The following is a 16126-nucleotide window of genomic DNA, read 5'->3' as shown; positions in this document are numbered from 1 at the left end:
AATGACACTGAAAACCCTGATGAATCGTCTATTTTTGCACCCTGATCTCATCATTCAGTAGCCTTTGTTGCTCATTTTTGTAGCACTTCTGTCTCTTTGGTTGTCAGTTAAAGCTGAAACTGTGCTGTTGTTGGTCACTTCAGTAATGTTGCTCCCAGTTGGTGGTCCCAGTAATGAGCAGCGGGGGGTGGGTGGACTACATTGAATGGGATGCCAGAGATCTTTAGCTGCGCTCCTCCAGGGCCTTTGGCATTTAGTCACCCTGAGCTCATAATTGTGTGACTAAAGCAATTGTTCTCTTAATTGAAGCCATTCAGGGCCTCTACGGGCTTTTCCCACTTCCCTCAGGTGGGACTCAGGTGATCATCCAAAACTTTCAGGTGGGACTCAGGTGATCAAAGGTGCTGAGAGAAAAGGATGTTTTCGTATTGTTAATCATGATTGTACTCTTGTTTTTAGAACAAAATATCTACATAGATAATTCAAAACTGAACTAATTTGAAAATGTGTGAAGTTGAATAGTTCTGATATATTATTTAGCTAATGTCATCATGTAAAAATGTCCTCTACTCACAAAAGAAACCATCCAGCTCTCTTGTTCTGCTGTTCTGGCATAGTAAATGCAGTCTATGGGCCCTTATCTTGGGCACCACAGTTATAATAGCTCATAATATGCATTGCTGGCTCATAAACACAAACATATGATTATGAAACTGCACACAGGTAAATGACCCAATGACACAGCATAGGTAAAAAGCCCTATGCAGGATTTACTGCAGCTCAGGGTATAGCCAGGACTTTTATTGTGGTCAACTGCGGAGTGAATGAATACGCTTGAGCGTGTTCGTTTTGTGCATGTGTGTGTGTATTGCGCTGTAATATGTGAAAATGACAAATTCTCAGACCCCCTCTCTTATTTTCCTAAACTTGGTGTCACAAATATCTGGCGTGATGGATTAGAAAGCGCTTGCTCCACCTTGAGTCATCAACATATGTGAAGCACTTGTGTCTGCAGACCACCATTTCAACTTTAATTCCTCATCCTGAATAATTCACAAGCCCGAAGAGTGTTAAGAGGGTGGAGGAAGCTGAAAGCGGAGCATATGTGCAAGAGCAGTTGACACACAAAGAGAAGTCGCCCCAAAACTTGCAAATGGAAAAAAAAAGAATCTGCTGGGGCCACGGTTTGTTTTCACCTGAAGCAGTCATTTATCTTGGCCAGAGCCCAACACTAAACCACTGTGTATGTTTCTATGGTCTCAGTGGGTTTGTGTGTGCACCACAGCCACTTAAAGTGGTGGGGGGGAACTGCAGATTTCAGTCCTAATCTAGGAATTGTGAAACCGCACCATTTCCTTGCACTTGAGAAGTGCTTGGCATCTCATTCGGCTGCTGAAGACCTGTATACTTCAGCTCAGATGGGGCATGCAGATGAGTTTAGGATGTGTGTTTGTTTTATTTCTCTGTGGTGAACATGTGAAGGGAAAGAGGGTGATAAGGGGGTTGTTGCCGCTGGAGCTTTAGCACACTTTTATCTACTGTATCAACAGCAGCAGGTGGCGGCTCTGCAAAACAATAACAGGCTTAAAAAATGTGAACTTGCTCAGCTATACCAGCCTAAAGAGTGTGTGGTTCTTAATACCAAAGGAAAGAAGGAAAATATCTAATGTCATTGAGTCCAGTTTTCTCTGGACACAGCTTGGATATTGGGAGAAACCAAAGCCAGCATTTAAAGCTGCAAAAATCAATATCTTATATGTTTATTTATATATAAACAATAGAAAGAATGACTATGTGTACTGTGACAAAACAAGTACTTTTACCTAGAAATCATCTAGTTCAGGTCTATGCTTTAAAGTTCTGTCTGTTCTTCACAGATAGTAATTGCAACCATCCTTCCTCCTCTCAATTTCCAAGCCCCACACAATAGACTCTACAGTGACCGACTGTGTGAAGGCAGATTAGCTCAAATTCCCTCACAAGATGTTACACAACATCAGCAAAAAACAAAGTCCTCAAAACGGAGGAGGGGGGGATTTACCGCCTCCTTCCAGTCAACAGCCCCCTCGGGAGCTTTCCCGAATGAATCCCAGACTGCTACGGAGCTCAGCTATCTCGCTGACCTGCCGTGCCACCGGCTACTTCACCCTCTCGCTATACAGCCACATCCTGGCAATAAATCACTGGGTATTGTGAATTTCCCTGGAATGCTTGTTGAGTTGCCAAAGTCCAAGCAAGGTCCAAACCTTATCAGTGTTCAACACATCGCTGTGTTATCAGAGATGAAGCTGAGATAAAAGTGATCTCTTCAGCCTCAGAATGGTTTCCTTGAGGCAATATTTCCAGTAATAGAACACTGAAAAGGTGTCGATCATGTGGCCTGTATGCAGTAACCTGCTGCAAATCAGATACATTCTGATTACATTCGTTCCATCACTAGAAGACGTTCAAATCAATACAAGGAAACAGGGCTTTTGGTGTGGCATCAGCAGCTGAAATAAATATAAACTTCTCAGAGCTTCTTACGAGGGATTTAGGATGGAAATGGTAAAACAAATATTATTGCAGCCAGTTCAACCGAGGAGCACTTGCTTGCTGCAATTAAGGCAAAAGTTTTGATCTGCCAACCTCTGTGTGCCAACAGGATTTCTCACCCGTGTCCACACCTGACTTCACACCAGCAGACCCCAATCCACAGCATCTTAGAGACCATGAGACGTTTAGAGACTGAGCTTCAGCCCCACTCTGTGATGTAGTCTGAATCATCGAGTGTATTTTGACATGCAAATCTGGCCTCGAGCGAGCTTTCAGTTGACCCCTTCGGAGACTTGGGTGGGCTCCTGAAAATACCTCCCTTAATTTGACATGACCTGATTTGGAGGATTTCAGTGTTATTGCTCCTCTCAGACGTGTGGACTCACATGCGAGGCGTGAGGTTGAGGGAGGTCTTCCCGGAGCTGTTATGAGAGCTGATGTGAGACAACAGTGGACCGTGCCCGGAGCAAAAGAGAGGTAGAGGTAGGAGGAGGGGAGGAAAGAGGGAGCATTAGACAGAGAGGTAGGTGAATAACATAAGTGACAGAAAGGAGTGAAAGGGGAAAAAAAAAAGAAGAAGCGGTGCAGGGAATGTGGATCCGACCTGTAAAGGCCTAATCTGGGGCATTTGGGTTGTCCAGAAGTGTCAGTTCAGCATCCACCACATCTCGTCTTCTCTCTCTTGTCTTTCTCTGGCGCTCCCAAGCCATCTAACTATTGATGTGTTGGAAGTCCCTGAGTTTTGACAGCTGTGCTTGGAGTGCTGTGACGGCAGTCTGGAGGGAAGGGTGTGTATGTCTGGCTGTGTGTCTTCTGGTGGTTTGTAGTGGATGTGGACACTTTGGTGTGCAGCGTCTTGGTATGCAAATATTGGTGTGAGTGTGACTCTAGTGGTTAAGCCTGTAGAGTGAGCATGTGTGTGTGTGTGTGTGTGTGTGTGTGTGTGTGTGATGAACAATAAAAAATAATAAATTTGATTTATGCAGCACCTTGTGGACCTATAATGCAGCTCAATATGCTTTATTAGCAGCAATTTGGCAAGTAATGTAGCTATGCAGACAGGAGAGGCACAACAAATGATAAAGGCACCAGGCATGCTAGTGGTTGTATTAGGAGTTAGGAGGTAAAAACTCCATCAGCACTTAGTGATGGAAAAGGAACAACTTTAATGCGAGACCCTGATGAAGGCCACAAGGTGAAAAACACTGGTGTCACTATGAATTTGTTTGTTATGCTCCAAGTGTTGCTTTTCAGGCTGTATTAGGCACCGCAGTGCTTTGAGGTAAATGCGAACCTCAGCGTGTTAACATGCTCACAATGACATGCTGTTTAGTAGGTATAATATTTACCATGGCAACCATGTTTGTTTAGTGTATTAACATGTTAACATTTTCTAATTAGTGCTAAACTCAAAGTACAGCTGAGGCTGTACAGGTGTTTGGTCGTAGGCTAAAGCACCGGACAAATGTGACCTGATGATGGCGCTAGAGAAGTTTAGGGGTCATCAAAGTTGTTTCGATTCACCCGAATGTCATGCCAATCAATCCAGTAGCTGAGCTGTCAGACTGGATGTAGGATTCATCCTCTGGGAGCCGTGAATGTCTGGACAAAATTTCATGCCAATCAATTTGACATAGGCCGACCAACAGACAGACCAACAGTGCCACACTCTGCGGATAAAAAAATAAGTGCTTTACATCTCTGCAGCAGCCTACCGAACATGGTGTGTAAATGTAGCCCGCTGTGTGTGTACATGACACATGCACATACACATTCTCACACAACCAATAGCTAACTTTTCAATACCGTGCCTTCAAAAAAACTGTGCAAGGATCCTATTTGCTTAATGATGTTGCAGCTGGTATACATTTCGTCCTGACTGGTGTTGTAACTGAGGGAGGCGAGCTTGGGAATAAAGCAGGAATGCGTAGTGGGTGCTAGGCAGCTGGGGGCTGAGCCCCGCTGGGTCGCAGGGAGCAAGGCCAGGCCAGCCACATGAGCCTCAGCTGATTCACACTACCAATGCCACGCACACACACACACACACACACAGCCCTACCTGCTCGCCCGCACGTATCTGTTGTATGATCAAAAAACAGGATGTGTGTGAAAGAGATGCTGGATGATAACGATGAAAAAATACAGAGCCAAATAGAATAATAGCATGATGCTAATTAAAACAGCCACGTTGTTAATCATCTATAAGCTTAATAGCTTATTCGCCCACCCAGTGAGCTGCACACTCTTCCGCAAAATTAGCAATAATCACAAGGGTCAACAGAGTTCTCCCTGCTTTCCCAAAAGCAACTGCTGAACACAAATGAATGTAGCTGGCTCTCGACTCGAAACTAGTACGGCAACTGCGTTATCACGGTCTGAGCAGAGTTGTTTCCAGCAAAGCCAGAAGTTGTTATTTCTTACTGTAACTGACTCAACGCCAATTAGCATCAGAATGAGCAGCTGTATTACGGTAATGACATGGCAAGCACTCAGGTATCAGACTTATCAGTCTGCCCATGGTGGTGTCGCACCATAAAATACTCTCGTGTCCAAGGGCCACAGAGCGTTTATAGCAGGCACCTTTCCCTCTTGTTTGCTCTCCAAACAAGGAACCTTATCAGCTGATGAGGGGGAATGAAGGAATATTTCAGGAAGAATGCTCCCCACCACCACTTCCTTCTCATCACTTCTTGTTAAATACATGGGTTACATAACTACTGGGCTAGATTCAGAAAAGTGTCAGTTTGCACCTAAAGGAACCTAAACACCCATTTTCCTCATATGACCTTCAGTGACATCCTCGGGACCAGGCTGACCTGCAGTGGCCCTTCGGAGATGCTGGAAGGCAGGCTGAAGTCCGCGTTTTAGGGCCCTGGCATGGTAGGGTTTTGTTGTTGTTTTTTCTGGGTCCTTCCCAGTTGTTTCTGGGACAGACGGAACATGTGGTGAGTTGCTCTCACATGCTCGAATCAGGAAACATTTTTCTCCCCCCCACCTCCCCAAGCTTGTCTAAGAAGCTCATAAAAGCACAGGACTTCCTGCGGTCATTTAATGACACGGCACACATTGTCATCAGCTGAGTCACATAAACACTCCCTGACATGCCCGCTGAAGGACTTATGTCTATTTTAACATTAGCATTCAATTCCTTATGAATGAAATGTTTAGATGCACCTGAAAACTGCCAAATTAATTATTAATTATGTGAATTATATCAATAGCCAAGGAGGAAAATGAGAACAGTCTGGATTATTCAAAGGACATAAAAAATATACTTGAAGCAAAATATTTCCAAATTTAAATTGGAGATTTGCTAGGTAGCCAGCAGCTTGGATGACCTAGTGTGTCTCCTCATGCTCAGTGTGTAGATTCTCCTCTGTCATCTGTTCTGTGACGCCCTCAGCTGGTTGCATGCAGAACTTCCTGCTCTGCGAACCACAAACGTCCTGCAGCTTTTACTGGCATTCATGTTGAAAAAGAAACACAACAAATAAATCATTTTTTAGGTGGTGGTGGAGAGGGAGAGGGGGGGGGTTCATTTAAAACTGAACAAAGGGAAAATAAACAACATTTCTTTGCATAAGCACAACGGGTACAGCTAGAAACATTTTAACAAGAGCATGAAATTAGACCAGAACACGTGAGTCACAGATTACAAATTACCGGGATTTAACCAGCTGAAAGATATTTCCCTGTAAAAGCATAAAGGTCAACATGTTGACATTGTTTTCTGATCGTCTGCTTCTCATTGAGGAATGTTTACAGTAATTGCCCGCTCATAATTAATGGAAATGTTATGTTATGTTACTCAAACCAATAAAATAGTCCATTAAAATGCCATACTGAGTGCAATGCAATATGAGCTGGTGTATTAAGAGCGAAACATGTACATGAGTGTAATTAAAAACGAGGAAACGTTAACGTAGAGCATTAGAGTGACTTAGAGACACCTCGGCTGTGTTCACACCAGTATGTATTGGGTTATTAATAGTTGCTATGGTGCCCACATCCTCTCCCCACTTCTTTGTCAGAGCCTCCTGTGATTTAGGGCACTATATAAACCCTACTGGGCCAGCCCTCTGTCCTTTTCTGGTTGCTGTTATTGTTGCGGAGCACAGGCCACGGTGTTTGGCTGCTCCAGCTGGGAAGAGAGCACCTACTGGGCTTTTCCCATGATGATGAGAGTCACTCTACTCGGCCCAGTCAGCAGGCAGTGGATAAGGGCCCCCGAGCTGCGCCCACCTCCACTCTCTCCCCTTCCCTGAGGCCCCCTGAGCCTCCCCTCCCCTGCCTCCCTCCTCCTTTAAGTTCCCTCAAGTCAAGATGTGGCCCGTAAATTAGTACCGGGAGAAAAATAGGTTCTGTAAGATGAGACTGGGTTTCTGTGTGTATCAGCACACGACTCAGGGGAGACAAGAGAGAAGAAGCAGGCAGTAAATCCATTGGAGTCCACTGATAGCGCCTGTTTGCACAGCCACTGCCGCTTCCTTTGATCAAATGGCTGGGGGAGCGGGGGGTCGTGTGGCGCTGCCGAAGGTCAGCTATATATTACACTCCTAAAAGTGATTACTGAAATTCTTAAGTGAAACCATTCTGCTGCCAGGGTGTGCTCTAATCCCCTGCAGCGTTGTCTGGGCCGGGGCCGGGGCTGGGGCCTCTCTGTGGATCTGTGCGCCCAGCACTCCTTTTCCCCTTCCCCACTTGTGTTTTCTATCATCAGAGCAGGCCTAGAAAGAGCCCCTACATGGAAACATGGCCTATCCAGTTGCAATATCCACTGGTGGGGCTCAGAGGAAAGAGAGAGAGAGAGAGAGAGAGAGGGAGAGAGGAAAGGTAGTGTCAGGAAACAGAAATATGCACACACTTCAAAGGCTGGGGCAGCAAATTAAGGGTTAGGCATTGGACACGACAGTAAGTGGCCTTTACATCAGAAACAGGGTAAACAATGTCTGGATTGTGTTTCGCTTCTTTCCTCTCGTGTTGTTGCATAGAGACCCCCCGGCTCTCCATCTGCACACTGGCTGTGCTGTAGGTAGTAAGAAAGTTTTTTTCTTTCTTTTTTTGACATTGAGCAAATCATTTTCAACCAATTGAGCTGCAATCAACTGTTTTGTGTCTGTGCCACCGACGTGTGCAAACGAATGGAAAACCTGACACGGTTTTGCAGAATGAGCGGTTACGAGACTGTGTGATGTAATAAAGCCTCTGTTAAAATTCCACCATTTATGACTGGTAGCTAATCCTTGCCACAATGTTACACTGTATCAAATCAATTACAAGCACTTATAAAACAGAAGTGCTGCTTTGTAAGCGTGATACAAACAAGCTTCGGGAGAGAAAGCTGTGTGTGTGTGTGTGTGAATGCATGGTCTCTACTGCCGCGGCATCACAGTTGAGACTGAGCCAGCCAACATGATCTAAACAAGAATTATGTGAAGTCATGCTCTATGAAACTTTATACACATTTGCTGATCATTACCTAAGATTGCTTTGTGTTAACTTTGGCAGAGCGGCTCTTGGCTCTCGGATTGAGAAAAAAAAGGGGATGATGTATTTCCTCTTATTTATTATTTGCACTGGGCTACTGAGAGGGAAAGGGAGGGAAAAGCGAGCGAGTGTGAGCGGCGTGCCTGCGACTGGTTGCGTCCATTGCCAGGAATAACAGAATGAAACTTGCTCCTCAGCCTCATTAGTGTGTAGAAAACAGTTCCCAGGAGACACAACAGAGTGTAAATATATTTAAAACTCTTTACACTGCAGGATGCTACACGCCAACTTCTCCCTATTTCTGCATCCCCCCCCTTAAAATGAGAATGTAAACGGCATCGAGTGCTGCAAGTGTGTAGGCTTCAAAAGAGTTGCAACCCCATGTTGCACGTCTCATAAATTCTAGTGAGGGAATTCAAAGAGAAATTTATCGAGCATGGCATTCACACATGTTGACAGTAAAGAGGGCCAACTGCACACCGGGTCTTGGGAATTTGTAGGAGCACATGGCCCCCTATTTTTTTTTTTTTGCTTTGAAACACCCTCTTTGACCCTTTGTCTGCTTATGCAATGTCTTTGCCGTTTCTATTATGAAAAAAAAGATGGGGAAATTTATATGAGACACAAAAGCCCATAGCAGTGTGCTATAAATTAGAAATGTCAGATATGCCGCTGTAAACATGGGGAGATTTATCTGTCCATGTTACATGACCACGTCCAGGAGATACAGTACTTCATGGACAGTTCTGAAACCATTACCCCCTGAAGCAGGTGCACTGTTATCCCAAATAAGGCAATGTGCTATAACATCATCATTTCCCAACATTTGTTTATAATGTGAAGTCCCTGCCATCTGTTTCCACCCTGTGCTGCCTTTTCTACAGTTGTTTGTACAGTAAGGGAGGTGTTTATGGTCTTTGGATGTTGCCAATTTTACTAGAGAGAGGGCCGCAGAGCACCTATGGGACTCTGTGAGCACACAGGACCACACTTTTGGCTCCATTGCCTATTGACACAGCTGCTATCACGCTGAAATGATCCGATTCCAGGGGTGGTGAACATATCTGCGCACACTTACCTACACTGCGCACAAAAAAAAGCACCATGAGGACACGCACGACGTGTTTGTCTTTTCCTTTTAAATGTCATTAAGTGCTGCTCAGGCACAGCTTGATATTGACTTTGGTGGAATGAGGGCGCTCTTGGCCCCTTTGTTGTTGCTTGACTTGACGGTGGTTCATTCAGAGGCTGCCTCACGGGATGCTACAAAGTGTGTTCTTCCTCGCTATCAGGCGCTGCTGAGATCAAAACAGGTTCTTTTAGGGTTTATTCAAATCTCTGCCTGCAACCCCGAGCCAATGAATAGCAGAATGGGTTTTTTTTAAATCAAGTTTTTCTTTTTATTTGGACAACTCTACTTTTCTAGTTTTTTTAATGATGTGCCGTCATCTGGTTACTGTACAGCTCCTCGGCAGAGCTGCGTAGGCCCTGAGTGATGGAGAAAAGCTGAGAACGAGAGAGTGAGAAAGTAAATAAAAATCTGTATGATAATAAATTGCATCACTGGTAATTCTATCCAGTGCCGGTCCGCGGTGCGCCTGAACCCCCTTTATATGCGGGGGCCCAGGGAGATCTGCTGATAACATGGGGATTGATGTAGGCCATTAAAGGAGCGTGTGTGCTGAGCTGGAGGGGTGCGTTACATTTGGCCTCCACAACAGCACTGTATATCAGCATGTTGTCACCTGGGCTGATGTCACGGCAGGTCCTTCGGCTAAGAAAACACACTCTTCTGTCTTGGGTGGGTGACCAGCGCAGGCTCACTCACTACCCACTAATGTGCTACTCGTGCCGAGAGGGGGTGCGTTGTTTTGGGTTCACGGCCTCTCCAAATGTAATCCATAACCAATTAGGCATTGTGCGTGCGTAACTATAGAGACCTTTCAGCAAAACAAAATGATGTGGTTCAGCATGTGGATGGAAAAAAAAAAAGTGAAACAAAGAGTGCTTCAGGACCAAACATTCCTGTAATAGTCCTGTTTTTATTGACTTGATGGGGAGGTTATAAAGCTGCACGACAACATCAAACCCCCCCCCCCAAAAAAAAGGTTTTATTTAGTCATGACATTATGTAGGGCTCTCGGCCCAGCTTTTTCTACCTCATCATGGTGTGAGTAACTCTCAGTGGAACACTTGAATGCACTTGTGCATCTCATACACAACGCACCGAGGACCTTGAAACGGTGAAGGCAATTTGTCCCCTGGTGCATCCACACTGGGTCACTCCTGTTTATCTTTTCATGATCTTTTTCTCACACCCCAATCTAACTTTCACCTTGAAATGAGATTCACACATTGTCAAATGAATTTCTTGTGTGATGTGAGCAAATGGAGACAACATGGTCCCTGATACAATTACGCAGTAATACTTGTTTTAAGTATTTACTTCATGAGATTGCATCATAATGGTACAAAATACAATCATGCAATCAGCAACTATGTATCCACCCAATACCACCTTAAAAGATTCAGTAAAATAGCAGTTAAAAGCAAGGACTGCTACAAATGCTTTAATGAAGTCAGGACAGTAAAAGCTTCTATTCAAATATATTATCAATCAATTCACTTTGAATGCATTTTATTTGTCACATGCAATCATATAAGGTACAATCACAGCAAAATGCAATAGTATATTATATATAATTATTATATATTGTTTTGAAAACTGTTGTCAACTCACGTCCAATAAATCAGAAACTTTATTTAAACAGTGTATCTCATACACAGAGGACAACTAAATGTGCAAAGTAAGTGCATTTACAAATATGTGATAACTGTAGAAACAGAATTAGTATATAATAGCCATGTGAGTGTCAGTATGTCAATTCAAGTAAATCAATTCATTAAAAATATTCTGTATCATGATAGTATAGGCAAGTGGTCTAAGGAAATGTTAAAAATCACACTTATGTGGCATGCTGAGCTAAAAAGGCTCTTATTCTGTGGAGAAGCTCTTTCTTGACGCTGTCTGGCACCAAGGCTGCAAGAGAGAAACATATCCATGACCAGGGCTCATTCTTTCACACAGATACAGTGTAATGCAAGTGGTGCTGCAAAACCTCTGAGTCCGTGATCACACCCACACCCATTACTGGAAACATAACATCTCGTGACTGCACCACCTCCTACTGAGGCTACGGTCTGTGAAGTAACTGGCATCTCTGTCCTCTATGATGGATGCAAAATGGTAACTTTAGAGCTCTGTCTTTAACTCTGTCTTTAACTCTGTCTTTGAGGGTGGATTTTTAGAAATCCTTGTGGGTGGCAGGGAAAATGAGAACAACACAGCCATAAAAGCTGCACAAAAGTTAAGATACCTCTTCCTTTAGGAGTGATCTCTACCACCAGGTCCTCCACAGTGACATGCTCCAAGCCTTTTTCTTTGATTACTTCTAGAAAGAAAAAAAAAAGTGGATGATATTTTAACAATGTTTAAATATCATTATTACCACAAACATTGCTCCAAGCAGCTTGTGCAGCATAATGAGAGTTCCACAGCAAAACCAATGCACTTTAGTTCCAACTGTCGCAGGTTTAAATAATAAAATGAATGATGACTGAATTCCATTTAGCTGCTTCAGTTTCAGGGTGCTGGTATTGTGCACGCTGGCCCGCTGTCATGATTTACTGCGACACTTCAACAGATCAGAGACATCGTTAATGTTATTCGTAACATTAGTGCTTTTCCCCGCTATGACAAGTCAAAATGTCTGATGTGAAAAAGGTCTATCGTTTGACTATTAGAACACTCTGCTTTTTGAAATATGGTTGTAGCCTTTTTTTAGTACAGTAATCTGTACCTTTGCAGTGAGCTTTCATCTGGTCCTTCCATCCACACTCAGTGAGTTTTGCCCTCAGTAACTCCTTCAGTCTGGCAATAAGATGCAAACACATGTAAAAGTATAGCAGGCACGTTTCTGTCTTATGCTTATTAGAGTATTAATGACAGCTGGCAATGCCTCCATCTTGATAACAACATTGATAAGTGCCATTATCTCTGTCATGTGGACAACACTACTATGCACTGTTCAGATTATGCAGAGTGCTGCTTCTTTTGCATGCCTGAAAATGAATATGTGATAGAGCAGCCGTCTTCCTCGTAGCTTGGAGAAGCTATTACAGTTCAGTATTCATGACACATGCCAAGTTTGATGAACATATAACAGGCATGTTTTGGCCTTATTAACAGCTGGAAAGCTCTCTGTCTTAAGCTGAGATACCAAAGTGTGACAGAGCAGCTGTATATATTCTATATACGTGCACTATACCAAGTCAGTTCCTCACGTTTTCCCTTAACAAAAATAACACTATGGAATAAAGTAGGCTTATTGTTAGTAACTCTTAACAATACTATGGAGATGTGTTTATTGCACAGCTTTAACCTACATTTGATGAAGAATACAGCATGCTACGCCTATCTAAAGAATAAGTTGCAGAAAACGTATCTAGCAATAGAAACGATGCCTTTACTGTCACAAGCAAAGATGTAAGGGGGGCACTAATATGCTAAAATAGCCTTAACAGCTATTATACGTTGTTAAATAACAAAGTGTTTGTTAAACCAAGTTGTTTGTAGTGTTTTATCTCACCTCTCTCGTTCCCCCATCTCTGTCAGCTTCTGGTTTATTGTTGCCCTCATTCTGGACTCTTTACTCATAGTCTTTTTCCTACAAGGTGAAAAAACCGGCAGGGCATGTGAATGCAACCAATGTAAAATCAAGCTGTAAGCACTTTGCTAACGCGGGACTAGCCACGTTAGCTTGCTAAGCGACTCCAAACAATAACAGTGTTACCGGGACGAGCAGCTACGCTTTATATGTCAGTCATTAACTACTCTTCGCTGGCTCCGTTGGATGATTCTCTTAACAACATTTACTTACACACTAAGGAAGGATCAATACCAGAGGTCACACTCTTCAGTTTTACCACCAGACTCTCTGTGGCGTACATAGAAAAAGTTAAGATGAAATAACGTCGACTGGCGCTGAAAACACAGCAGACATATTTGGTGCAAACATCACTAAATCTGACAGCCGCTGTGAGCTGAAATATATGTTTAATTTACGTGTTAAAGCAACTCAAAATTAAAATTGTACTTGATACAACACTTAAGAAAGGAGAGGCTGGGCTTTTGATTTCACTGGTTTTACCGTCAGATATTACAGTCCGAGAAGAAACACTGCTTGGTACAATGGTTCCTACGCCTTCATTAAATGCAATGCTCTGTCACACCACGCAGCGGCAGTGTTGGTTAATACATTTAATCAAAGAGAGTTCTGGGTCAGACTTTGACCTCTCACCTGCCTTTAGGTTATCATCATTATTATTATTATTATTATTATTATTATTATTATTATTATTATTCGTTTTTCTAAATCCCAGTTTCACATTAGCACATTGGCTATCAGTTCCTGTTGGTATTTTTTACATTTTATAAATGTTTTACATATTCTTATTCCAGAAATTTTTCCTACATACTGAAATTTTTATGATTGTTTTGTACAAGAACTTACTAAATGTGTGATTGCTTCAGTTTGAAAAAAATCAAAAGAACCAAATGTATTATAAACATTTTCAGTATGTATTTTTGCAGTGGAGCAACAGTGTTTTTTCAGTGACTACTCATAGGGCACAGTATTGTATGTGTAACTATGAATGTGTTCTGACTGAAGTAAACTCACCCAGTAATAGTGTTTATTTACTTTCATATGCCGTGGTGCCAGGCCTCTTCCGCGAGTACCATTACACTGAGATCCTGGTTCTTAGACCTGCTGGAAAACAAGCTCAAGTTGGATGCCAAAGAAAGGATAACAGCCTCTAATGCTCTGGAGCACACTTTCAATCGCAATGAACCAACTAATGAACTTCACTTGCATTAGCCATTAGTAAGCGTGCATACATGTGTATTTGTGTGTGTGTGTGTGTGTGTGTGTGTGTGTGTTAACCATGTCTGACAATATGAGACATGAGACTATTCTTGTTGAGCACCTCATGTATTCTTGTTTCTAAAGGCACTGCATCTTTTTTTTATAGAATTGTATGATATGCTGGGATGTACCTTTTCATACATAAAGTAAACAGTCTAAAATAAGTCTGTCCTCAGCAGAATAAAGTAGTATTTTCTGGGTCATGGTGTTTGGTTTATGCATTCTGAAAAATGTAAAGAAGAAATGTATATCTAAAGGGCATTAATGGGGATTACGAGGTAAATTGGAGAATTGAAAATATGATTTAAGTTCAAGGGCATAGATTTCCGATTTTGTGGGGGGAGAAACCCTGGACCAAACACATGGCTGTCAATCAACAAGGCAGAACACAACTCTGTTTTCCCCCACTTTTCAAGAAATATGGGAAATAAATATGTATATATATTTACATGAGACGTGGCTGCAGGTATTAGAGTGAGGAGAGTTACCGGTCATTGAACCAGTAAGACTTTGCTACACTGAAACCTTCATCTGATCATGAATCATAGAAAATCAAAACATGAATTATGGCCGTCTGTTTTGTTGTTACAAAGTCTTTACAAGCATTCAAAACAGCTAAAGGTTCTGTTGACCATAAATAGGAAAGGCTGTTGTGCTTCTGAACAAAGCTGACAAGTCTAGAATATAATTACAAGGTCGAAGGTTTTCCCTTCAGGGATGATCAACATCTGGATCACAGCATCAGGGTGTCAGCTGCAGAAATGTCAAGCTGGCCAAAATCACCAATATGACTTCTGTTCAATTTTAAAATAAAATCCAAAATGAGCAAGTAATGAAAAGTGTCAAAGTGAAAATGATAGATAAATAATGGGGCTTCTGTAGCAAACAGAAAGGGAAATTGGATGCAGCAGGTCATGTGGTGAGGGCTTAGTGATGTGGCATGATGTGAAATTGAAGCTTCTTCTCCATCTCAACAGATATCAGTCAGTCTTTTGTGGTGCACAGCAACCCATAGGAGAAGGAACTCAGTCGTGGCTATTTGTTCTTCATTCATATTGCCCCTTGATAATGTACTACAGTATCATAAACTGAGTGAGTGCAAGCAGATCACTTTTATGGCAAAGGCAACTGCTGAAAACAATTTAAACATCTCTGATACCATCCTAACCATGAAGCCTGTAGCAACACCACTGTGCTGCAGGCCCTGGAAGGCTGATGAAGTACAACATTGAAAACCTGCTGGAGTCCAGAAGAGAACTTCAACCTTAATGTTGTTTTCCAGTGAAATAACAAAGCAAAACAAAGGCAACGCTGCACAGGAAAGGCTGGAAAACATCAATGTTAATGTCCTGGAGAGGCCGCATCAGAGTTGATGGTGGGACTTGTAAACTGCTGTTTATTCACGGATCCCATGCAACTGGCAGAGCTGACAGCAGAAAACCAAGATGAATTGTTGAAATAGTTTGTTCACCGGTGGACCTGGGCGATGCATGCTACATGCCACCTGTTTAAAGGTCTTTTCATGCTCTCATGATTATTAAAGGAGGTTGTATCTCCAGATCTCATTACAACTAAGAGGGGGACCACAAATTTTCTCAAAAGTATTCCCTGGAAGGAACATTAATAATATCACAAACATAAATCCTCGTCCCCACCGACACCCATGGGATCGGCATCCAAGGTCAGAACTGTGGTTTAGACCCCATTTTTTTGTCCCCCTGCTGCCAACAAGGTTCAGCTTTCTGTCTCATATAAACGCTTTTTCAGTTAGAAAAACTGTTCTAACTTGAGCTGAACCTCGGCTACATGTCAGCAGTTCTTATCTTCAAACAATATTGTGGCAGAAGATCGTGTTTATTCAGGCACGTAACATATTTTTGCATTACCTGGATCAGAAAGTAGCTTCACCTCACCAAATTAGTTTTGCATTCATAAGGTCTAATGGTTCACCTGTAACACCTCGTCAAGGTTGCATTCATATTTCAGCTTTAACTGCTATGATGTGATCATTCTGTTGCAATTCTAAACAGCGTTTATATCATTTTATCCTGAATAATATACTGAACTGGTCTACAAAGTCTAAGAAAGTCTATGAGGACTTTTGAAGCATGACATAA

The 16126-nt window shown here is 42.5% G+C and overlaps 1 protein-coding gene across 2 annotated transcripts; it reads right to left on the bottom strand.

Annotated features, from left to right (window-relative positions):
* Nucleotides 1–10150: 10150 nt before the first annotated feature.
* On the bottom strand, nucleotides 10151–13230 carry eny2 (ENY2 transcription and export complex 2 subunit). 2 transcript variants are annotated; one of them, XM_070912218.1, is made up of 5 exons: nucleotides 12963–13230; nucleotides 12672–12749; nucleotides 11883–11953; nucleotides 11400–11474; nucleotides 10151–11062 (listed from the first exon to the last, which is right to left on the bottom strand). In XM_070912218.1, the coding sequence occupies exons 2-5, from the start codon at nucleotides 12737–12739 to the stop codon at nucleotides 10989–10991; spliced, it is 288 nt and encodes a 95-aa protein (XP_070768319.1). In that variant the 5' UTR covers nucleotides 12740–12749; nucleotides 12963–13230; the 3' UTR covers nucleotides 10151–10988. The 2 variants fall into 2 exon arrangements, with proteins under 2 accessions (XP_070768319.1, XP_070768320.1); XM_070912219.1 differs by having other exon boundaries at nucleotides 11400–11471.
* Nucleotides 13231–16126: the final 2896 nt, after the last annotated feature.

Source organism: Enoplosus armatus, chromosome 9 (assembly GCF_043641665.1).
Source record: "Enoplosus armatus isolate fEnoArm2 chromosome 9, fEnoArm2.hap1, whole genome shotgun sequence".
NCBI lineage: Eukaryota > Metazoa > Chordata > Actinopteri > Centrarchiformes > Enoplosidae > Enoplosus > Enoplosus armatus.
This window is presented reverse-complemented; position numbering and strand designations above follow the sequence as displayed.

What these genes read in the sequence shown, in the direction of transcription:
- eny2 (XM_070912218.1), bottom strand. Translation starts at nt 12,739, where the DNA reads ATGAGTAAAGAGTCCAGAATGAGGGCAACAATAAACCAGAAGCTGACA. An exon ending in GAGATGGGGGAACGAGAGAG is followed by an intron (nt 11,954 to 12,671) that starts GTGAGATAAAAC and finishes TCTTATTGCCAG; the next exon opens with ACTGAAGGAGTTACTGAGGG. An exon ending in GATGAAAGCTCACTGCAAAG is followed by an intron (nt 11,475 to 11,882) that starts GTACAGATTACT and finishes TTTTCTTTCTAG; the next exon opens with AAGTAATCAAAGAAAAAGGC.